This window comes from Zonotrichia albicollis, chromosome 3, assembly GCF_047830755.1.
Source record: "Zonotrichia albicollis isolate bZonAlb1 chromosome 3, bZonAlb1.hap1, whole genome shotgun sequence".
Classification (NCBI taxonomy): Eukaryota; Metazoa; Chordata; class Aves; order Passeriformes; family Passerellidae; genus Zonotrichia; species Zonotrichia albicollis.
This window is the reverse complement of record NC_133821.1, coordinates 36,672,668-36,696,475: the sequence shown is the minus strand read 5'-3', so window position 1 is coordinate 36,696,475 and position 23,808 is coordinate 36,672,668. Positions and strand designations below refer to the sequence as shown.

The window sequence follows — 23,808 nt, the reverse complement described above, 5'->3', positions numbered from 1 at the left end:
TGCCTTAGGGATCAATGCTGCCATAATTTATTCACCCCAAAGATCACAGGGAGTGTTGAGTTTGCTCATTAAGCTTCTTTACATGGTGGCCTTGCCTTCAGAAATAATAGACATAGGAAGTGCAGAATAGAGCTGGAGGAATCTCTCTATCCAAATGCATTCTTTTCATTTTCCATCTGATCCTGAAAGTCCAGTGATGGCAGGCTCAGAGCTCTGCCTGTTAATGAAATCCATATAAATAGTATCATGTAACCACCAAAATGACATCTAATAAAGATTCTGTGGGTTTTTTGCCATATGACATGCAAATTATGAGTGCTCCAAGTCTGGAGGAACATTTACTACTTCCTCAAACTCCTCTTTATCTCACCTGGGAAGTTTTAAGACAATTTTAGGAGATAAGCTTGCCACAGCTGTGTGCCACAGTGAAAAGAAACAGGCAGCAGAAGTGAAGACTGAGTTGTCCCATGGCCTGTAATAATCTTTTGGAACACCTTGGAGAGAATTTATATCTTGAATACCCAGATTCTTGTCCTCAGCAGCAAGTCTGGCCCTGTACGTTGTTTTATTAGTAAGGTTCACCTGTTATATTCTAATTTTCTGACCAAGAACTGAGTTATGGTAGTGCTACTTCTAGTCTCTGAGTTCAGTCTCATGCAAGCTTCTAGTCAGTGTGGCTTTTGCAAGAAACTCAGAAGTATAAATAGTAAAGTTGGAAGTTATGTGACCCCAAAACAAAAAAATTGCTTTGAATTCTAGAAGCATAAGCATGGTGCTGGGACAGGCTGGTAAATTGATTTACATGTGTATGGATTTCTTGATTTGGTTTTGTTTAGACACCTGGAGAACTGCCCTGTCTGTGGGTCAGTTCCTTGTGAATAAAGGGCACTTACTTCTCTTTTTTGGACTAGAAAGCTGAAATGAAACCCTGTGGCTACATAAGCTACCTTAAAATCTACTCAGAAATAACTTTTTTAGATATCTCCATATCTCCAGTTATTGTGTGTTTCACATTAGATAAGTTTTAGCTGCAGGAAATAATATGTAGATGGTCTCAGATTTGTTTTTTTTAATTAATGCCATCTCATTGCTTGGGTGATGCAAATTAGTTAACAGAGGCTGAAAAACCATAAAGGTAGATAGGACATTAACTTCCCTGACAACTTAATTACTTGTCAGGCTATTAAAGTATTAGAGCAATTGTATAAGTAACAGAACAAGCAGAATTTTATAAGCAACTAGATGTGACTTTATGCATATTTTCATATAAAAGGTTTAAAGAAACTTTTACTGGAGAACTTCTAGGAAAAACTCCTGAAGTAAATTTTGCATAAGGCCATTAAGTATGTGCAATGCATTGTAAACAAATTAAGTGGGAAGTTGGATTTAGATCGTAAAAGTTGATGAGAATTAAAAGAAAAGACCCAACAAACAAGACAATTTATCCTTCGTGGAATGAGATTGTGTGGATCTGTAAACTTCCAAACAGATTTAAAAACTTTGTGTTGTAATAGAGTTCTAGAAAATAAACTATAAGTGAAAGTTGAGGTATCACATTTACAATTTTAATGCTTTTAAAAATAGCTCACATTCCAACATCATCTTCATTTTAATATTGTTTCTAATGATCAACAGCAATTATGCAGAGTTCTGGAATGTTAGAAATTTTTATTAATATATGTATTATCTAATCTAATGTAGATTTGTTTCCCTTCGGTCCAGTTTCTGGAATTTGAATTTCATATCTGAAATAGTTTAAGATTTTTTTCTGCTGTTGTGCTTTAGTTTACATTTTCTTTGGTGGTTTTGGCAAGAGTGTAGCAAACAAGGAATCTGCATTTGTTGCCCCTGAAAATCAGAGTTGTCCCTTTCTTCTCTTAAAATCTGAGTATGTCCATCACAGACAAATACCCAATTTCATGTCCTTTATATTTTTGGACTTTTTGAAAGAACACAGAACTACCCCTAAATAAATAAGTATAATATTTGTTATCATTAAAGTAAGTGGATGTTTATTATAGTACTTCTAGTTGCTTTTTGCTTGTACCAGTGGCCCTTCCAACCAGGGGGAGGATTGTTGCTTTGAACTGCAAAATATTTTGCATCTATAAATAAATTATGTATATGTAATTCCAAATGGCTTAGTAATTTTTTCTTTCTCTTTTAGGTTAAAAATATTGGTGATTACTTTAAACATCATCTGCTGCAATCAAGGCACAGGGGTGCATTTGAGTTGGCATATGCTGGCTTCGTGCAACTTACAGAAATGCTTTCCAGGTAGAGGATGGACAACTTGCTGTGCTTTTAATACAAGTTTTAACCACTTTTGGCATTGTCCCTGAAGTTGAGCTGTGCAGGCAGATCCTTGCTTTCATGTGGATTTTATTTAAGTTTGGTGTAGGCATGATTATGACAGTTAGATGATGTCTGTGACTTGGACTACAATACTTATGGTTAGAGATGGTGCTTAGGCATTGAAAAATGATACAGACATATAATGCTTGCTGCATTTTTCTTCATTTCTGGCATCTTAGTTTCCTGAACAGCTCTTAAAAGCTCTTGGGGAAAATAGGAGTGTAGAGTTCTTCCATTTTACTCCCCTTTTGTGGTCCTTTGTGAAAATGTATGCCAGACTTTTTGCTTTAGCCAGGACATTTTCTTGGAAACTTCTATTACCTGTCACAGAGTTGGTTATTGTGACATTTGGAAGACTACCTGACCGTGCATCACAGGGTGTGATATGCACTCTGGCTTTTTTCTTTCCCCTTGTAACTTTATCTTTTCCTAGAAGAACTAAATGAACAGAATTGTCCTAAGGTCTGGGCAAGATCATTGGAATTTCCATTACATGCTTAGCTACTGATTTCAAGTGCTGGTTATGTTTCTTTGTGGTATACAGTGTTTATATCCTATCCATGTTTTAATAAGACAAACTAAAATTTCTACTGACTAGGTAGAGTTTGTTGCTTTTTTTGTTGTTGGGGTTTTTATTAATATGAAAGACCAGTCAGATTTTCAATGTGAAGTACCTATATTTTCACATCAATGGTAGGCTAAGTAACCAATGCTCCCCTTTTGCCCCACCTCAGCCAGTTTGAGGTGCAGATCTGTTTCTTCTTTGTTTCATACTGGAAACAGTTTTGGTGCTTTTAGTGCAGACTGGCTGGCTGGTCAGGTGTGTCCCCTCAGAAGATTTTCCCAGCAGAGCTGAGGCTTGGTCTCTGCTACAGGATGCTGGGTGGGGCTGCTGCATCTGTGTAGCAGCACTGCTGCAGAAATGGTATTTGACACGTGGTGGTGTTGGCTCTGTGTGCCAGAGGGATGTTAAACTGCATGCCATGGTTCTCTTGGTGATCTCTCTCTCTCTCTAAGGTACATTATTTTCTTTCAGGTATTAGCAATCTGAGCGATTTCAAATTGGATTGAGGAGTTTGAGTGTTCACACAACCTTGCTTTACACTTGGTTGTTTACTCAAAAAGAAAAAAAAAAACTTATTGCTTATCTTCTTGCCTGTCCTTATGTTTTATATACACTTACTTTGTTTCCTTATTTTGTTTCTGCTTTGCTGATAGAGAAGCCTCAAACCCTTCTCAGTGCACCTATATAATCTGGAAAATTTTGTTTCCTTATTTAAACATTGGGGTGTTCTTCTGCACCATGGAAACTTGGTTCAGGAAGTTCTAAGGTGATATAAGTTTTCTCCCATCAGTGTGAAGAGAGAGTCTGGCCATCACAGTAATACAGTTTATAAAAAAAGAAAACAACCAACAAACAGACCTTTTACTACCACGACTCTGTCTGGGAGGAGAAAGAAAGTAATCCAGGAAGGTACAGCCCCACTGGTCTGATCTCAGTCAATATGCAGGCCTCTCTTGTAGCAAAGGCAAAACAAAAAGCAGGGAATAATGAAAGACATATAAAACATGCAGTCACTTTATAGCCGACTCACTATTTTTCTTTGATTTTCAGTTTTGAAATTTCTTTTAGAAGCTGAGGCAAATAGAGTAGAGCAAATATGCCTAGATTTTGGAAAAGTTGTTGATGTGTTTGGTGCCCCTCCTGCTTTCTGCCATTGTATTTAATGGAGCACAATCCACTTAACAGCAGCCTTATGTTAGGTTGAAAAATGAAGAGCCAAGCCCAAGAGAACTCTTCTTGCCTGAAAATTATTCAGACATTAAGTGATATGTATGTATCATCCAAAACAAAAGCCCTCCAAAATTAAGGAAGTTTCCTCTTTTGAATTAGCAGATGTCTGTTACAATTTTTTTGGTTATCCATATTGCCTAGCATTTTTTAAGTTAAGATACTTCAAGCAGAGCAAGTGTTCCTTTGGGAAAAAAGATTTATAAGAACTGGAGAGCAGCTCTGTGTATGTACATTAGTTTCAAGGAAAGACAATATTTTCCAGGAACTACAGGTCTCAAGGCTTATATTTGTATTTAAAACAAAGGAGAAAGGAGACTGATACCAGAACAGGAAATGACTCTTTGATTTGGTCTCCTGGGACATGAGGAATATTTTGAGACTCTCCTCCAAAAGGGAGGAATTAAGTCTCAGTGATTGCAGCTGCCTTGCAGGTCTGTTGATTGTCATGGAGCCTTTCCATGTCCCCTGCTGCAGCTGGGAGCTCCATTCTGCCCTGGATCTCAGCTGGCCTGCCTCTCTCCACAGCTGAGAGGCTCATGGGCAGTCCTGGAGCACATGTGTCAGAGTCTGTATTCATTTACTGCTGTGTCCACAAATGCCAGAGCAGAAAGCTTTTGTCCGGGGCAGCTTATCATAATGTACAGCTTTGCATGATACCTTGCTGAACAGGACTGAATTTTAGATGTGCAGAAGGATCCCTGACACTTGAATTTGTTTTTTCTGTAAAGCACAGTGAAAAACCTGTCACTAAGACTGTGCCAGGCATTTATGAATGACTCCAACTGAACATAGTCCTTCACTTATTTCTAGCCAAACAGTGTTTTAAAGACTTTCTGCTGCAGTGTCTTTATCTGACCTTGCTTTTAGCTTACAACCCTTAAACACCAGTCCTTATAAGAACCAAGAACAGACTTGTTTTCTAGACAGAATGATGGTATTCAGACCTGTTTGAGCTAGTGGTGAAAGAAAAATATTTCCTCTGCAGAGATTTCTTAGAAACTTGATGAAATTGATCTGTCTTGAAATTGGGATGTAAATTGCTGAGTCTGCTCTAATATGCAAGTTACCATTCTTCTGTTTCCCTGTTGATACTCCTTCTGGGAGTGTCCTGCGCTCTTTTTCATGCCTGCTTAATGTTGCCTGCAGCTGCACCTTCAGAAAACCATACAGTTACATAACAAGCAACATTCATGTCAATGAAATAAGCAATATGCTTTTAAAAAGGGTGTTTCCTGTCAAAGGTCTGGAGAAATTAAAAAATGCTCATTTGGTCTGATACCATGGTGATTCAGGAAAGTCAGAAATCTGTTTTAAACTTGAAAACTTGACTCTCCTGTAGTCCTTATTACTCAAGCAATTTCTCTGTCCCAAATGACATTTTGCCTGCTTTACATTTCTTTTATTCAGTGATCTCTTTGCTGAGAGATCAGGTAGATTTCTGGAAATCTGAAATGGTGTTGCATAGTTATGGTGGTAGTGCTTTGCTTCACTAAAGTTGCAGAATGCAAGTGTAAGGTTTGGGAAGAGTAATGTCATACAGTGCAATGCGTTTACTTAGGAATAATTTATTTTGGAAACTTTCAAATATTTGATTGGAACTTAAATAGTGGTGAGCACTATTTTAGGGGATGCAGTAAGTTAGGTTCGTAACAGTTTTGTGGAAAGCTGTAATTTACTGCATGATGAAAATCATGCTTTTCTTTTAAAAATGTTTAATCTGTCAGTATCAGTGAAAATTACTTATCTGTACCTAGTCAGTGTCTGGTCTTCTGTAATATTTCTTTTGGGGAACACTAAGCCTTAGCAGCAAACTCTGCTTCTGTCTCATTTTCTTGCTCAGAAGTGACTGTTGCTCTTTGCTTTCCCAGCCTGCTATGATCTGCCAGGAGGACTTGTAAAATGGAAATATTGCTAATGGACTTTCTAGTGAAACTTACCAATATTGTAAATAACCTTTTAGCAAAAGTATAATCACAGGTGTGAAGGAAAGAGTGTTGAAGGGAGAGAAAGAAAGCGGGGGAAAAACACTGCTCTTATATATTGAGATGTTTGTAGTGTTAGGAAATACATGACATAAGGAAGCATGAAATACAGTGTTAAGGCAGTGCTCAGGTTGAAGATGTATTAATTTTAAACACTGTTCATGTTTTCCCTCCCATATCTTTCCCTGCTTGCTGTGAGAGAGATATGGGGTAATGATACTGTCTGAAATTTTGAAGGCACCCAAGGTTCTCTGTGCTCTGCTTTGCCCAAAGAGAAACCTCAAACCCTTCTCAGTGCACCTCTATAATCTGGAGAATTTTGTTTCCTGTAGAGTAGATGCTATGACAAGGAGGATGCAAGTGGAAGGAATTGGTAGTTTCAGAGGAGTTGTTCTTAAAAGCAGACTTGTAACTGGAATAGTAGTGTGTTTTTGAGGTTAGATTCTGGTCTCTGAAGTACCAGGGGCAATATTGTGTCTATAAAAAATGGGAATCACATTACTTACGTGAAAAAGAATAATACTGCAGGCCTGTTGAGAGAGAAAAAAAATGGTGATAGAAACCCACTTTTTTCCTGGATAGGAACTTACAGGGATTGGAATCACTGAATTCTGGATATACACATGTAGAATAATGCTTGTGGTCCTGAGATGTTTATGCCACAAGGCATTTGCATCCAGGAGGGCCAAATTCAAGATTGACCCATTGTTAACACACCATTTATTTCAGATAGGAGAAAATACAGATATATGACTTATGGAGAGGAGTTTAGCTTTAACTTAGGATTGTCAGGCTTTTGTGCTCATTGATACTGAACACAGAAGGGGTTTGGGGCATGTATGAAATCGTTTAAACTGACAGATGAACAAAGAGAAAATTGTGGATTACACTTAATGTACTGTATCTTAAGTAATTTGTGTATCAACTTACTGGGTTGCATTTTCATTATCAACAATATTTGTTTGATCTGGTAGAAATAATCACTATTTCATTCTGGAAAATGACATTTCATCTTGAGGCCTTAATTTTTTTTTATTGTAAAGCCTCGTTATTCTTAAAATTTAGGGCCACCTGCTTCTTATGACAATATTCTTGCCAGACCACAAGGAGACAGAGCTGCCAAGTGGAAGGGAGTAGTCCTCTCCATTGCCAAGTCAATAGTCTCTAATGTTTCTAACTCTACAGCAGTAACTCTTTCACCTTCTAATAAATAAAAGTGCATTGGTGGGTGACTGAACAAGGTAGAATTACTTGTGGTAAGATCAAAGCAGTTTGACTTGAAGGGAGTCTGAAGTTTATTTGACTTGAGTATGCTTCTCCTCTTTCTACTAATAGTGAGAAGAGAAGGATCCCTCAGTTTACTTAAGAATAAAATATTCAGTGTGCTACACAGCAAATTGTAAATATTTCCTTAATGCTTTACTTTGTGCTTCTCTGCACCCCAGCAGATGTAGGTATTTCTCATGGGTGTTCATGTTAATACTAAGATAACACACTGAAGAGATGAGCACTGTTCTCTGAGTGATTGAATGGAGACATTTAAATTCTGCTTAGCTAGGGAGGTAAGACCAGGTGTCTCCATGATCAGAAGGAGCAGATTTTGCAGAATGTGTTGATGTGGATGAAGAGAACTGCAAAGTAGTGTCTTAATTGCTGAGACTCATGGAGGAGATTTGTAAGAAATTTTGTGTGGTCTCAATCCTAGAGTTGTGTCCTCATTGTGTACCCAAAAGTGAGCAAAGGAAAGCATCCTGAAAGTAAGCCAGGGCAAACACTTATCAGCAAAAGAGAGTAGTTAAAAGAAAAGAGAACTCACTGTGAGTTTCCAGGTTAGTCTGATTGCCTCTGTCATGGGCTTGGGGCAGGAAGTGCCTTTCTTCATGCCATGGTGTGAGATGAGGAATTGCTTGTGATGCCCAGTTCTTGTTGAGCTCTGGACTGGTGCTTTGCATTCTGACTGCCCTTTTGAAGAGGTGCTGCCCTTAAAAAATGTGGAGAATGCCTGGCAGCAGTGTAGGAAATGTGGTGGAAATCCTGCAGGAATTATTGAAGAGTAAGAAGTGTCCTGTGTCTTCTGCTGACCTGTCTGGCACTTCCTGTGACCTCAGGTTTCTGCATTACTACTGTACTGGGGTTTTTTGTAAAAGAAGGAAATGTGTGTTTCGCTACAGATTAAAGCCTCATTTATTGTTCATGATCAGGTTTTTAGACAATGTAAATTCTTGCTTTAAGAGGAGGATGAAGAAGGGAATAGATGTAGACCTTCCATTAGATTTTGGTTTTCACACCAGTACCTGCTGCCTTTCACCTTTGCTTTTAAATTCTTTATTTCAGTCACCCAGGTAGAAAACTTGATTGTAGTCTTACTGTAGGTCTCACTACCTCATCATGAATTTAATTATAGTTTATATTTTTAGGTAAGGCAAGTCCTGCATGGTTGAGATAGTTGCAGCTGTATTGCCCACAGTGATGAATTATTTCTTCTACTCTGAATCACCTATCAAACCAGTGTGACAGGTTTTAATAACAATGTCCTATTAATAGAAATTTTTGTAACAATGAATGAGCCTTTTGGAACATTGACATGAGATTAATGGGCTGGTGTTGCACACTGAATGTGGTACATTTTATTGAACTGAACAGCACCAGTAATTGAAGTAGACTTGAGTTTTTCCTTGGAAGTTGTTTGCTTTCAGGCAATGCTGAGTTTTAGAACTGCAGAGGAGGAGTATTTGATGATAGGAGAGCAGTTGAGGGGCTTTACAAAAAGTTTGACTGACTTAGTATTGAAAAGAGCACAATGTCTTGTTTTTAATTCCTTCCATTGCTCCGAGCTTTGCAGGGTTATTTACATAATGTGTGCTTACTTTGAGGGGCTTCAGATTCAGTTTGTATGTTTATAAACATCAATAATAGTATAAAGGGGCGTACATCAGCTACTGTGTGGCAGCAGAGATATAAATTTGTGAAGTGTCACTTCCTACACAGTGGCTGATGTGCATATGTCCTTGCCTTTTTTCTCCAGAACATGGTAATAATTTTTGGCAGAAGGGACTTGTTGCAGTAAAACACTGAATCGTGTTTTCAGTACAGTTAAATGTATTTTGCTAGTCACACTTTATAAGTAGGGTTAATATTATTTGTACCAACACTGGAAAAATGTACACTTTTGTTTAAATTTAAACTGATTTCATAATAAAAATCTGTACATGTGCTTGGAGATGTTAACATACAGTAAGAAATACTTATTCAGGTTGCTCAATGCTTTCTTTGACTTTGTCCTTGTTTTATTCACTTGTTTGATGTTTCTTATGTATCTGTTTGATGTAGATGTAACAGTGAGAGTCTGCACAAGATGCCAGAGCACTGGCTAAGCTGTGTGTTAGAAGAAATTAAATCTTGTGATCCTTCTTCCACACTGTGTGCAACCCGACGGAGTGCAGGAATCCCATTCTACATACAGGTACCAACTTGTATCACTGCCTCTGATTTAAATATATTCTCCAGAAATGGCATTTTAAAAAAAGGAAATTGCATATTTATTTTTCCCACTTCAACCCCTTTTGATCAAATAATTATTTGGGTTTTTTAATACAGATTTTTATTGCCTTTGTGCAACCAAGAAGGTGTTTGTAATTAAGCCATATTTGGCATCTCAGTTCAATTGACTGTTGAGATTTTTGGCTTGTGGTAGATTTCAATGGCATTCTAAAGACTGTGTAAGCTTTGTGTTACAACTGTAATAATTCTGGCAAATTCACAAATTAATTCACAGATTAAATAAGGCTTTAACTATGTGCTGCTTCAGTGTGAAGTAGCAGAATATGAACAGACCTTCCCAGAATTGCAAAATAGTGGCCTGTTAAAGACTGAAAAGAACTTGGGAAGGCCACTCACCAGCAATAAAGCACAATAGTGTCACACTGCCTGGTGTTGACTGGAATCTCAAGTGCAATGAAGGAGTACATTGTGAAGACTTCTGTCTGAGAACATGGGGCCATGCTCCCACATTCTTCCCACTCCCCGTGTTACCTTCAGCTCCATCAATCCCAGCCCCTTTGACTTCTGCCAAGTTCAGAACTGCTGGCAGGATGGAGTTTTGTCTCTGCTTGAAGTGTCACCTCTTGCTGAGTGCCCCACATGATGCAGCACCTCATCTGCATCCTTGAGGGATCAGTCACTGCAGAGTTGCTTCTGCAGATTACACTTCACCTATTTTCATTCCTTTGTTCCTTAAAGCAGCCATATTTGCTTTCCCCTAAATTAACCTCCATGATCTTGATTTTCAACCAGTTTTCTAAGACAGGAGTCCAAGAGTAACAGTATGGTTTGTAACTTTCTCCACTCTCAGAAGTACAGTCTCAAGCACATTCCAAGGATCTGAGGGACTGCTGGGAGCAAGCTCTCCCTGCCAGAATAATTCATCTTGCTTGTTTTCCACTCTGAGTTTGCCCTGAGACAGTTGAGGCAGCCAGCTTCTGTCTGACCTCTAATGTCAGTCACAGCCTGCTCCTGGCATTGCTAGATGTGTGTGCAAGGCAGCAGAGATCAGAAGTAGGGCACTGGCTTTAGAGACATTTTTCCTGTTCAGTTTCAGCACTTAAATATCTTTCTCACTTCTAAGAGTAAGTTGTCTGCAGAAAAAATGTGATGATTTCATGTTTTCTGGTTTCCCCATTCATGCCACACAGTTTGAATCTAATGGATGTTATCTAATTTTAACCTTGACAATATGGGAAAAAAGCAGCATGTTTCAATCAGTCTTTTATGTAAAAATTTAGGTTGCTGTAAGGACTAGGTGGACCCAGTGATATCCCTCTGCATGTGTAATCTGCATTTGGATAAATAGGTCAGAGGCTTCTTTTTTGACAGCTCTGGAAGAGTACAGAGTTTAGTCAATTAGCAGGAAAGTTTAAAATTAACATTGGGATTAGTCTGAAATAAACTGTTTTCATATTGTAATTTTATAGTAAAGAGAGATGGTAGTGTTCTTTGGAAATAGTTTTGAATGTGTCTGTAGATTCAGTAAAATGAGTTGAACCTTCAATGCCTTGTGGCATTTAGATAATAAAAATATGAGCTGTAGTGTGTATCCTAACAGCAGTAAAAGAAGGATATTTTATTACTGCAGTGTGGTCTTTTTGCTATTTTCATGCTATGCTGTGTTCTTGTGAACTTAAATACATATATTTTAATGAGAATATGTAATTTTTTAGATTATAACCATTCCATGACCTCTTTTAAATAGGAATGTTATTACTGCAAAGGTGCAGCTCCATTTAGTGTGTGGGAAAATATGGTTTTCAGCTTTAACATGATGAAATTTTAGTCTTCAGGTCATTCTCCTCTCTTTCATACTTCATGAACACCTTTTTTTTCCCCACCTGCCCTCTCTGTTTCTCCTATCATTAAAGATACTGATACACTGACAGAAACTACTCCTGGGTTTCTGCCTAAGCTCTGAAATTCATTTGGTTCTTACTGATGCTGAACAGACTCTAGGCCCCAGAGCTCAAATAGATAATAATTTTTATTGGTAATAAATGATTTATGATTATCAATTTGTCCTGACTTGGAAAAATTCAACAAGAGCCACTAGATAAAGAGAGAGGCATTTCTAAATTCAGTCCTGAAGTTTAGAGAACTAATCTAGAGTATTTTCATCTCAGCTGGCTGTCCAATCCACTGAAATGCTGTTTGGAGAGGGATGTATCTCTTCCCTTTTTTCAAAAATTTGCTGCTTGTTTTATCCTGTGTTGCAAACCAGAATTTATTATTTGGCCAGCCCTTGTCATCTCATATAGATGTTATTAACCTTAAAAAAAATCCATACTAGGAAATGTAAGTATGTGTAGTACAGCAGATACTTTTGCTGTCCAAAATGCTATGATTTGTATACTGACAAGCTTTGAACAAAGCTGAGTTGAAACTGAAGCTTCATTTTTTGTAAATTTTTCTTAGTCATTCTGTATGGTCAGAAGCTAGGCTGTGATATGGTAAATACAAGAATGATAGAAGAACTGGTAGTAAAAAAAAAATGCCTAGAAGCACCTGATTTTTATTTTTTTTTTCTCCTTTCTATAGGCTTTGTTGGCATCAGAACCAAAGAAGGGCAAAACAAATTTGCTGAAAATGGCAATGAAAGAATTGATATCTCTGGCTGCACCTTTGAATGAATCTTTAAGTGTAATTCCACAGGTAAAGTTCTGCCTCTCATCAAAAGGCAAATGTCAAAAGTGTGTTTACACCATTTGAAGCAGTTAAGGAGAGTGTGTGTTTTTAATGAGGATATTCTGTTGTTACTGTCTATAGCTAGATTTTAGAAGCTTTGCATGTGTAAAGGTTACAAAGTTACTGTAAAACATACTAAAAAGTGGATTGGGCATAATTCCATAGTTTTTTTCTAGTACAGCCAATGAAGTCATATATGAGCAATTTACTGCCTCGAGTACATTTTTAAACAGATAGATAAGTAACTTCCTTTTTACAAGTTTGTAGCTGAACAAGCAAGCTTTGCTTACATTTAAAGTAAATAAATGAGTTATTTATGCATGAATCATAGTAAAACACTACATGAAAACTGATTTTAGTCATACTTAGTAACTTCTGATACTTAATACATACATAAAAAAAAATTTTAAAGGCAAGACCTTTATCTTCAAAATGTTATAATTTGCTTTCTGTCTGTTTGTAAGTGCAAGCCATAATTTGTTCCCAATACACAGAAGGATGTCCTAATGGCTCTGCCAGATTTTCTGCTGGTATAAATTTATGTAGCTTTGTCAAAGTCTGAAGCTACATGTGTTACCACCTTCCCTTACAGAGGGTAGAGAAATGTCAGAAAATGCTCCACATGGTAGAGCAAGCCTGGTTGTCAGTTTTAGCTTAATATTGCCCTCCTGTGAGCTGTAGTTTATTTTTTCTCACAGTATCCACAGTGTGTGAAGAATGTTGGAAAAGATGATTCTGAACTTCAAAAGTTATTTTTACAGCCATGATAAGCTAAGGATAAAAGAATGTTGGCCTTCACTTGCAATGCCTGGACTGTAATTATTAGAGGAATATATTTTTAAACTATAACTGCTATTAACTGTGTTTACTGCAGCACTATTTTAATGTATTTTTAAGCAGCAGTATTGCTTGTATTTAATATGGAAATAAAGTGCTGTAAATGTGAGTATAGATTGTTTTTGCTTTGCATATTCACTGTTTTTACATAAATGAAATTTATGTAAAAATTTAAATCTTCACTGTGATTATGTAAATGAAATTTAAGATATTTACTTATGAATTTATACTTTTCATATATTTCTTCTCCCACCACAGGTTCATGCTTTAAATATCCTCCGGGCACTGTATAGGGATACACGTTTAGGTGAAAACATCATGCCTTATGTTGCAGATGGAATAAAAGCATCAATTCTAGGGTTTATGTCACCTGTCTGGGCAGTAAGTTAATTCTTCATTTTGCTTCTCCAGTTTACCAGGATATAGAGTGGTCCTGTTCAGTGAAGCTTTGGTCATGTTTATAAATGGCAGTATCACAATTTTGGGAATGTAATATTTTAAGGTACAGTAAAAAATAATGTAGACTTGCAAAAAATTCATCATTTTGGTCTTGTTTTTTTGGCTTTGTTTAATTTTTCTTAATGTGAAGTGCTGATCTCCACAAAAAGTAGGGACAAAGATTACCTTATAGATTAAAGTCTCTCTAGCTGTTAAATTTTGAGTCAGTGCACTTAGCTAGTAAAAAGTGCATTTGCATTCATTCTCACTGTTACTTTGCTCTTGAATTAAAGATCCCATGTGGCATGTTCAGGTAGAACACTTCATGATCTTCTCTGCATAAGGGTGAATGCTTTGAACCACTAAAAATCTGGATACATTCCCTGTAATAAAGATAGGCATCTCCAAAGAGCCTGACCTTTCCAGTAGGATCATCTTCATTGGAAGGATGCTCTGAATTAATAGTTTCCATGTGCTGACCTGTAGCTTGCTTTTCACTCAGTTGTTATTTTTTTTTTGACTGTACATTAATGGCTGTATTTAAAAAAAAAATCATACATTTCAAAGGGATTTTTCAAACATAGTTCTTACTTTTTCCTCTAGGTACGAAACTCATCTACACTTCTTTTTAGTGCCCTGATTACAAGAATTTTTGGAGTTAAAAGAGAGAAAGATGAAAATTCCAAAAAAAATAGGTAAGTTTCACTTTGTATCAGATACAAGTTTGCAAAACATGACCTTAGCCAACAACAATTTGAAAATGTTGCTTGCTTTATGGATATATTTGAATCAGGATGTTAGAGGAACGTCTAGCTGTGCTTAATCGTTCTGCCAAGAGGTAAGTGGTAGGGCCAAAAATATCTATTGTTAAACACAGAGTTAATTTGTACTCAGGTGCAATTTCTCAGGAGTGGAATGTTGCTGGGAGATTTTGCTGCCAGTGGCTCTTCCCAAAGCCAGGGGCTCTCATGGTCACAAAACAGACCTCTTGCTCTTAAGAGCAAAGAGAAAGGGGGTCAGAGAGAAGAGGTACAGTGGTTGTTGCAGAACACACGTGTTCACTTCCTTCTAGGGCAGGCCTGGAGTTAATTTCACCCCTACTTACTTGATTTTCCTGTTTAGTCTTCCTACTCTAGAACACTGTCACATCTCTTTCCTCCAAACTATAAAAATTGCAGCTTGCAGAGCCATTTCTCTTCCAAGGGATACTGGCCTTGGATTCTGTAGTCCTGCTTCAAATCCCTTACTATTTCACTTTATGTAAAAATAGTTCTCCTCTAACTCTTAAAACTCCCCAGTCCTGAGCATTCCAGTTTCTTTGCACCCTCCAGTTACTGCACAAGGACCCCTATGTTTTCTTTGGCCTCTTCCTTGAGCTTTTTCAGCAAACGAAGCATATCCATGCCAGCTCTCTGTAACTGAGGTTTCTGCTCTAGGAGGGATGTGAAAATAACCCTGGATGTAGAATAAACTCATTAAAAAGTATTCCTGGGTAAGCCTGTGGGGCCACAGAGTGGTCATGGTATGGATATTATGGTAACCATTTCAGAAATTCCTGATGGATTTTCACATCACAGGCAAGGCATGCAGTTTCTGAAAGAAGGCAGTTGTTACAATTTACCTTCAGAAATTCCACCCCTTTTATCATGGTTCCTTACTGTTGATCCGTGTAACTAATAAATTTTTCATGCATATTTTGAAAAACTAGATGTCTTGGGATGATACTGCTCTGTCATCTTTTAAATGCTACATAGATCCCATTTTAGCTGTATGAAATAGTTGATTTCAGGTGTCTCTTGAAAAACTTTGTTGCTGTGCATGTATGAACATGAAGAAGAAATATAGGTGGGAAACTGAAGGGAGATTTCCCTTAGCAACTCTTTCCAGAAACAATTTGAGATGTTAACTGCTCTACTGCATGAAATTATTCTTGTTTTTTCACATATCCAAATCCTTTCTAAATTCACTCCTGTAACCCTCTTGTAGCTCAAGCAGAGCAGTAAAAAGTGTTTTTCACTTCTTGTCTTCCTACTTTTGTTATATAACAGCATTTAAAGTTGCTTTTTTCCTTTAATTTTTATATTGAGCACTTACTGAAAGAGATAGACACCCTGCTTTCTTAAACTTGTATCTTTGGGAAAAAAACTTGGCACTAACTACTGCAGTGGGAAGGCAAAGTGACTTCTCAAATGCATGCAGTGTGATGATCTATGGAATCTGAGATTTGTTTGTGAAGCTGCAGAAAATAATGCATTTGAGCTTCTGTTGGATATGGGAGATACCAGAACAAAGGATCTTTTATGTAGCTAAATTAAATTTTTTAATGACAATGTTAATTTTTATGTAACTGGATCTGTTGACTTGCTTCTCTGAAACTTTTGTTTACAGTAATTTCTCTATATTAATTTTAACCAAAAAATGTTAAAGCTGGGCTGACTTTATTTTCTTCATCATTTGATTAAGGGTTGTGCATTAAACATTGCATGAAATCACTTGTGCTGTTTTCCATGTGTGCTTGTCAGAACTGTGACACAGGGATTAGGAAGACACATTTAAGGCAGGTCTGTGAGATAGAGGAGGTGTGAAAACAGGCAGAGATTTGATTTGTAGTTCCTGTCCCTGCAGGAGAGCCTCACAGGTGGGTATGAGGTGGGCTGTGTTTGGGAAGAGAGGGGTCTGTGTTTCTGTGGTTTGGCACCACGAGGTGTCACCCTTACTGCACAGCTCCCTGCAGCCTCATCCCTGGGTGCAGCTGTGCTTGGGTGCTTCTCTTCTGGAGCTTTAAACTCAAGGAGGGTTTTACTCAAACAAAATTGTAGCTATTTTTTTTTTATATATTTATATTTAATTACCAAGTAATTTTTCCCCCACTTCCAAAGCACTGGCATTTTCACACCTTGAATCTGTAGGAGCTTTTGTGAAAGTCACCTGGCTTTAGAATGCTTGTTCTGTTGCCTTGAGGATGTTCTGTTTACATTAAGGGACATCTGTCCAAAGACCAACTCTCCCATTAGCACCCTGCTTAGGTTTCCTAATCTAGGCTTCAGATTAGGTGGTTAAATCTGTCATTTTTGTGTCAGCAGGGAGTTAGGTTATTACTGGGCTGTTCTGGGCATCTTTATAGAAGAGGATTGACTTTCTGACTGTTTTCTCAAAAAGAGTTCCTATAATAGCGATAGAATTGGGGTGGTTTTTGTAGACTTTCAGAAAGAAGCTTTGCTGGAACATGAAGTATTGGTGCATCTTTTTAATTTTAGCATAGATGAAAAAGATGATTTGGAAAATTAATATGTGAAAAAATAACAGCTGTGTGCAGTCTTGCAAGTAGAAGAGAGAGGAGTTATGTGAAGGCTCTTTACAGTGGTCCATGTAACTATCCATGTTGAGCATTTTCTTCTAGGGAAAATAAAGTTAGAACTCTTTGGCTTTTCTCTTTCTGAGAAAGACTGTATCAAAACTTCTAATGCTGCTGCAAGTGTGTGTGATGGTGTCTGTATATAGGTGTATGGGTGTGTATTTGGCTAAATGATGTTCTGAATTTCAGAGAATTTACATTTGTAAAATGGCCCAGTTAGCACTTTTATATACTTGATTTGGCAATACAATTTTCTTAAATGCTATGATAATTTAAAGTCTACAAGACTTGGAGTGAAATTCTAGCCAGATAAATTCCAAGAACTGAGGAAGATTGGATAGAAGCCGTTGTGTTGTGCCTGTTGATATTTGGTTACAGAAAGTGTGTTCTGCACAGACACGTCATGGTGTGCTTTAGAGAAAATACCCCCATTTTCTGAGCCCTTCACAGCACAGGTGTTTGTGTTGGTGCCCTCAGACACTTACATGGCTGTGCCTCCTGCATCCTGGCTTGCCTGGCTAAGGTGGGACCAGCTGTGAGCTGTCCCCCAGCCCTGCTGCTGTTCAGCACTTGAGCTGTGTGCCCTGGGATCTGCCCTCCACCCAGGCAGTGACACAGGGAGGGGTCCCAGCTTCCAGGCACATCCTCCCTCTGCCTGCTCTGGTGTCACAGACTGACATCAGTTGGAAGAGAGCTGAAAGAACAGCTTGTTCCAATGCCCCTGCCATGGAAAGGGACACCTTCCACTAGACCAGATTGCTCCAAGCCCTATCCAACCTGGCCTTGAACACTCTGAGAGACAGGACATCCATAAATTCTCTGGGCAACCTGTTCCAGTGCTTCACAGTGAAGAATTTCTTCCTGATATCTGATCTAATCCTGCCCTCTGTCAGCGTAAAGCCATTCTCTCTTGTCTTATCCCTACAGACTCTTATAAAAAGTTCCTCTGCAGCTCTCTTGGAGACACCACCCTGAGGGGCCCATTGAAGACCCGAGTACTGTGCTTGGTTTATTGTGAATTGATTGAATGGGACTTTGGACAGCAAGGAGTTCTGTAGGCCACTGATTTTTTTGATTAAATGACCACTTCTTTTTTCTTCTGCAGTCAATTTGCAATGTAGATTTGCTTATTCCATGCACTTTTGAAGAAGCTGGAGTATAGTGTGTGCTTCATAGTTCATTTCTTTCATGGTAATTTCTTTTTTGTCTTAGTGTTGCTACAGATTGCAAATCATCTGAAGTAGATTTTTGTTGTAGGTGATTGTAGTTTCCAGTGTCACATAAAAAATTAGGATGTCTTGATATGAAGCTATATGTGTATTATGATAGTTAATGCAGCCCTGAAAATGAAAATAACTTACATGTGCAGTTAAGAAATTTCATTTCAAAATTAATTTCAGTTATCATAGAGGAATTCTTTTCTGTCCAAAGGAGTTCCAGTAATAATAATGGTACTTTCACATATATGTGTATATATGTGTATGTCAAATATCTTTTTGGTCTGTAGTACAATATGCCTATTTACTGCTTGTTAGTGAACCAGACACTTGTCATCAGATATTTGATGAGACTCTTCTTATCAAATCCTTGTTATTTCAGACTTTCTTTTTAAATTTTCCCCTCCTTCCATCCCAAAGGATAGGCATGATCAGGAATTGCCTTTGAGGCAGTTTGTCATTTGACTTAGAACAAGTTTCAGTCTTTATGGTAATAAAAAAGGATCATCCTGGTTTATCTGAAAATGATTTTTTTTGATTTGGAATACAGATGTTGCAGAGTCCTTGGGAAGAATGACCAATGGCCTTAGGTATAGGCTGGGATTAAACAAAAGAGTGGGAAAGGGGAGAATTCCCTCTGCTTCTCACCTTTGGTGGAGGAGGTTTCAAGAAGGAAAAGCTTCAACTCTTTAATTAAAAACCAGGGTTTTAAGCAAGGCTGAGATGGTACTGTGCAACCTGATGATTTTTACATTTCAAAACTGGTGTATGTATGTATATATTTGCATTTTGGGAGGAGGGAAGCTCCTGTGAAGGGATAATGCATATGCTGGAAAATATTTTATTGTCAACACATTTTCTGTGGAGTTAATACTCATGCTGCCTGGAATTTGAGTATGAATGCTGCCATGTTTTCAATGTTGGTTTAGATCTATTTGTAAAGAAAGAAAACTTTTCTTGCCATCTACATTGTCTTTATTTTAATTTATAGCTTGTCAATAGATGTCAATGACTTCAAACTCTGGAAAGGGGAAACTTACCTTTTTAATTACAAAATGAAAACTATGTAGATGTTAACAGGTTATGAAGATGCCCTGCATGACTGCCCTCAGCTTTCCTTGTTTTTATTGCAAGTTGAGTGTTCAGCAGTGGTTGCTCACTAAGTGGTTGCTTGCACACTTGAAGGTCACAGAGTGAAATCAAATTAACTTCTAAAATCACTTAAGTTGGTCTATTTTTTCTTCTAAGTTATATGCTTTTTCTTTAATGTTAAGGTTTTTAAGACCATAAAGAATCACATTTAACGCTGTGAAATTTAGAGGGAAACAGTAAAAGTGAATGTTCTCATGCAAACCTCTCTTTTCATAACATTATCCCTAAATTAAATGATTCTGGTATTATCTTCCTTTTCTCTAAGCTCCTTTTGAGTCGTAGTTTCAAAAACAGACTACATCGTATGTACATGATTCCTGTTACAGATCCCACTCCTGGCAGGCTAACACTTCCAATATTTCTAACTTAGCACCTGAAAAGTCTGTCTGACATCAAGGATGTTTTGTCAGCCTTAACAGCAAGCTTATTAGACATTTTCAGTGGATCATGCTAAGCTCTGTAGGACTTCTGGGATGGGTCAGTGTTGCTCACAGAGGAGTGGCCAGTCCTGTTTTGGGGTAAACCAAAAGAAACATGAGTGGTACTAGTGTGGTCAGGCTGTAGTGGCACATCAGAGTGGTGAAAGGGGATAGCTCTTGGGTCAGTGCCTGAGGGGATGCTCACAGTGACTCCAGCCCTTAAATGCTCAGTGCCAACATGGAGACATACCAGTGGCAGTGCCAGCTGAGGTCCAGCTCCATGTTAGGGATGGTGACCGGGGCTGTGGCTCCAGGAAGGCTGAGCCTCTCGTGCTGGCTCCAGCAGGGATGAGCTCCATTCACAGGACTGGCCTCACTGAGCTCTGGCCTGTGTGCTGAGCAGGGCTTGGGATTGCTGAGCTTGGATCCCATTAGTGATTCCCTAGTGGATTTTCCCTGGCAGCCTTGGCCTGTTGCAGCTTTCCAGTTGAAATACTGTGTCACTGACAGTGAGGTTTTGTGAGGTGACTGAGCCATTTCAGTGGCTCTGGTGCTTTTCCTCTGGCTCCTTCTGTTTCACTTTTTGCTGCTTGTTCCTTCTGTGGCACCTCAGTTGTTCTGGCGAATGCTTTCAAAGTAGTTATTAAGGATTTGTTGCAGTACATTGCCTTGTGAGGGGGTTGTTTTTGTTAAGAAGAAAAACCCCCTTGCCTTTCTGTGTGCCAAAAATAGACCACATTTATTTTGTTCAACTTTTTGTTTTTAATACTCCATCTCTCCTTTTTTATTGACTTTGACAGATTTAGAAGACTTAATCTTAGAAGTGTCTCAAGAAAACATGCAAAAGTTCAGGCTGACTCAGATAACCGTTACGGCTTTTGCTGATTAAGAGTTCAATAACAATATGCTTGTTTAAACATTATTTTGAACAGGCTCCCTAAGTGCCTTTATAGCAAGAATAATGATGATAAGGTACTATTAACTTGTAAGTTGAAGGTAAAATTTATGAAAGTTTTGTGCAGAAACAGAAACAAACTGAAAACAAGCTCCTAAACAAATCTGTTTCCCTCTGTGTTATTTCCTTAATTACTCTGTTTGTTTTGCAGGGCTAAACTAAAACTCTAAAATCCTCTGTAGCAGAAAATAGGGATTTTTCTTCTCAAGGCTGAAGAAACTCTTGCCTGTATGATTTCTGCTGGTTTTTGGAACACAGTGTGTGTCTTTCTCTTTTTGATAAAGTACCTAAAATCTACAGAACCATTTTTAGTTCAAGATCTTACCTTGTCTATACAGAGTCAGAAAAGCAATAACCTACATAAATCCCAGTCACATTTCTGGGGCCCAAAACACAGTTAAATCATTGCTTTAAATCAGTGCAAACGTGTATCTCTGGGAGTATCTTCATAACATCCTGTCTTAAGTCAGCCCCAGAAAATAGAAAGATGAATGTGGTAAAATTAGCTGAATGAGTTTACCCAAAGTGAAACATCCTTCAACTATATATGCTGGCCCAAGGTAACTCCAGTTCGTTCATTTGTTTTAAATAAACTAGGGGCATAATGTTAATGTTTGTTTCTAACAAGTGAATGAAATTCATTCTATAAAACAAAAATTAGTGTAAACTAGCCACATGAGTAGGTAATTTCATTTCTCCTGTAGTGATAAAAGTTTTAATTAGTATGAATGGTGGTAATTATTCTATTTTGATCTGTGCATATTATATATATCCCTTATTCATTAACTATGCTAAGTAAAAAGCAGCTACTCCTCACAAAATACTGCCAGAGAGAAAGTGTGGATTATTGGAGCTGAAATTTACAATGCTAAGTTTGTGGTAAGAGATTAAAGATAACAGTGTTATAGACAGTGGTTGAACAGAATTCTTGGAAACTTCCTAGATGCATATATGCATATCTCTTTTAGTTGCATCTTTTTGTGTACATACATTTTTATGGACATATATGCACAGATCAATATCCTAAAAAAAGTTTGTTAAAAGTAATTATATGTAAAATAATTCACCTCAGTTTTAGATACAGTTGTATATACATGCTTATATATATATATGAAGATACACACAGACAAAAGTATCAAAGCTGAGTGGTGATTAACGTGTTGCTGTAGGTACCAGGTTGTATGGGTTTAAGTGCTGATTCCCTGTTTTTATTCTGAGCCCATTGTATGCATACTTCTTTATCTAGCATCACAGCAAAAGTGCTCTTGTCAAAGTGCTCTTCACAAGTTACTTTACTGAACTGTGTGTTGCATAATTATTCCTCTTGAGTCACACTTTTCCTGATTTTTTTTTTTTTTTGTTTTATGCAGGTGCTCTTTCCATACCTGATCACACAAAGAGTGTAATAAATAGCAAAACAAGAGGTATAAAGAAACTTGTGCTTAAGAGATCAAAGCAAACCAGACCATGCAGTCCTTTAGAAATCTTGGCTAGCTCCCTTGTAAATAAAAGTGCCTCTAAATACCAGAAGGTATTTAACTGCTGTATTTATACAGGTTTTGATTGGCACTTCAGTTATTAACCTCATAAAAACACAGCAGTGTAAACTAGTACAAATGTTTATTCTAGCACTTCTATCTGAAGGAAAATGAAAAAACCAAGATATAGTGGCATATTCTTAGTTCCTTTTAAGTATTTATTTTAGGTCTGTGTAGCATGAAAGAATGTTTTTTCAAGCCAGTGAGCTTCAACTATTTTGCTTACTGTTCCGGGATTTAAGTGTTTTCTACTTACTAACAAAACAAATGTTAGATTTATTGAAGGTACAGAGTCACCACATCTTTGTTAAAGGTCCCCACATGTTTATGATGCTTCTTTCCCCTTCATAGTGTTTTCCAATTCATGGGGGTAGAAATGAAATCTGAATTCTTTTTTGTTACTGATTTGATGAGGTTACAGAAAAGTTGTGCCTTTTTGTCACGGAAGAGGTGTCCTGTATCATGTTAGGTCTAGAAAAACAAGTATGCAATAATCTTCTGTATCCTTGCTCTTGGGCTTATTAGCCAATGCATTACACCAGTTTTTTGGTTTTTTTTTTTAAAGTTGTTTTTTCTAGGCTTCATTGTGGCCTCCCACAAAATTACATGGCCATTTTCCCTTCTGAGGCAGCCCTAAAATTCTCTTTTGTGTGTGAAATGTTTTATTGAAAGCAGTTTGTCATGAGTCCTGAAACAGTATGTGATTTCAGGAATTTAATTCTGAGGTATATTCTTTAAACAAAATTATCTGAGGCAAATTAAAATTTGTGTGTAATCTCTATTTCTAAAGGAACTTGCCTGCTCCTATTGTCTGTCTGAGTAAAAATAGTGATGGTTCTCTAGTGGTCATCCAGAGGGACTGTTAATGAAGATATTTCATAAATATATACTACTACTGAAATAAAATTTTAAGTGATTATTTTTATTTCTACGTTTCTCTTATTGTACAATGTGGCAAAAAATAATAGTTTGTGCTGAATTAAAGCCAAGTTACTAACTTAGTCTTTAAGACTTAATAAAAAACAAGAATTTTGTTCTGAGCAGGATCTATTCTTTACCGCACTTGCAGTGGCTTGTGATGGCCAGCAAATGCAGGAAGACAAGAAAAACATTGATCTTTTAAGAAAGCAGTGTTAAAACCATGGTGGCAGAGTGGGAAGTGGCTGAGTGGAACCATACAAACTGTGAAGGGATCTCTTTGTCCTGTGTCCTGGATTCCCATTGAGAGTGTGACTGCTAGCACCACTACATCAGGTCAATGGTGTCTTTGGATGAGTTAAAACCTCTGGAGTTTCAAAGACATTTCATAACTATTCTGAGCAAGAGTGCTTCATTTCCCTGCACAATTTAAAACTTCCAGGCTATGATTTGTGACCATTGGTCCTTTCTGTAGTCTCTGTAGCTACTGCAAGAAGATTATTAGCTCTATACACTTTAATTCCTTCAAGTGGTAGTAGGCTGCTGTTAGATCTACCCTGGACCTCCTCTTTGTTCAACAGAGCAAACCTGGCTCCTTCAGCTTCTTACAGAGCAT

The 23,808-nt window shown here is 37.6% G+C and overlaps 1 protein-coding gene across 9 annotated transcripts in view; it reads left to right on the top strand.

Moving 5' to 3' along the window:
• The window catches only part of THADA (THADA armadillo repeat containing), a 151,987-nt gene that overhangs the window by 20,940 nt on the left and 107,239 nt on the right, over positions 1-23,808 (top strand). For all 9 annotated transcript variants that reach the window (XR_012579471.1, XM_014264420.3, XM_026791065.2 and 6 more), the window contains 5 exons: positions 2,168-2,277; positions 9,463-9,595; positions 12,217-12,330; positions 13,459-13,581; positions 14,242-14,333. Coding sequence is in view for 8 of the 9 variants with exons in the window: in XM_014264420.3 (XP_014119895.1) it covers positions 2,168-2,277; positions 9,463-9,595; positions 12,217-12,330; positions 13,459-13,581; positions 14,242-14,333 (572 nt within the window). In the remaining variant the exon portion in view is untranslated. The remainder of the gene's footprint in view (positions 1-2,167; positions 2,278-9,462; positions 9,596-12,216; positions 12,331-13,458; positions 13,582-14,241; positions 14,334-23,808) is intronic.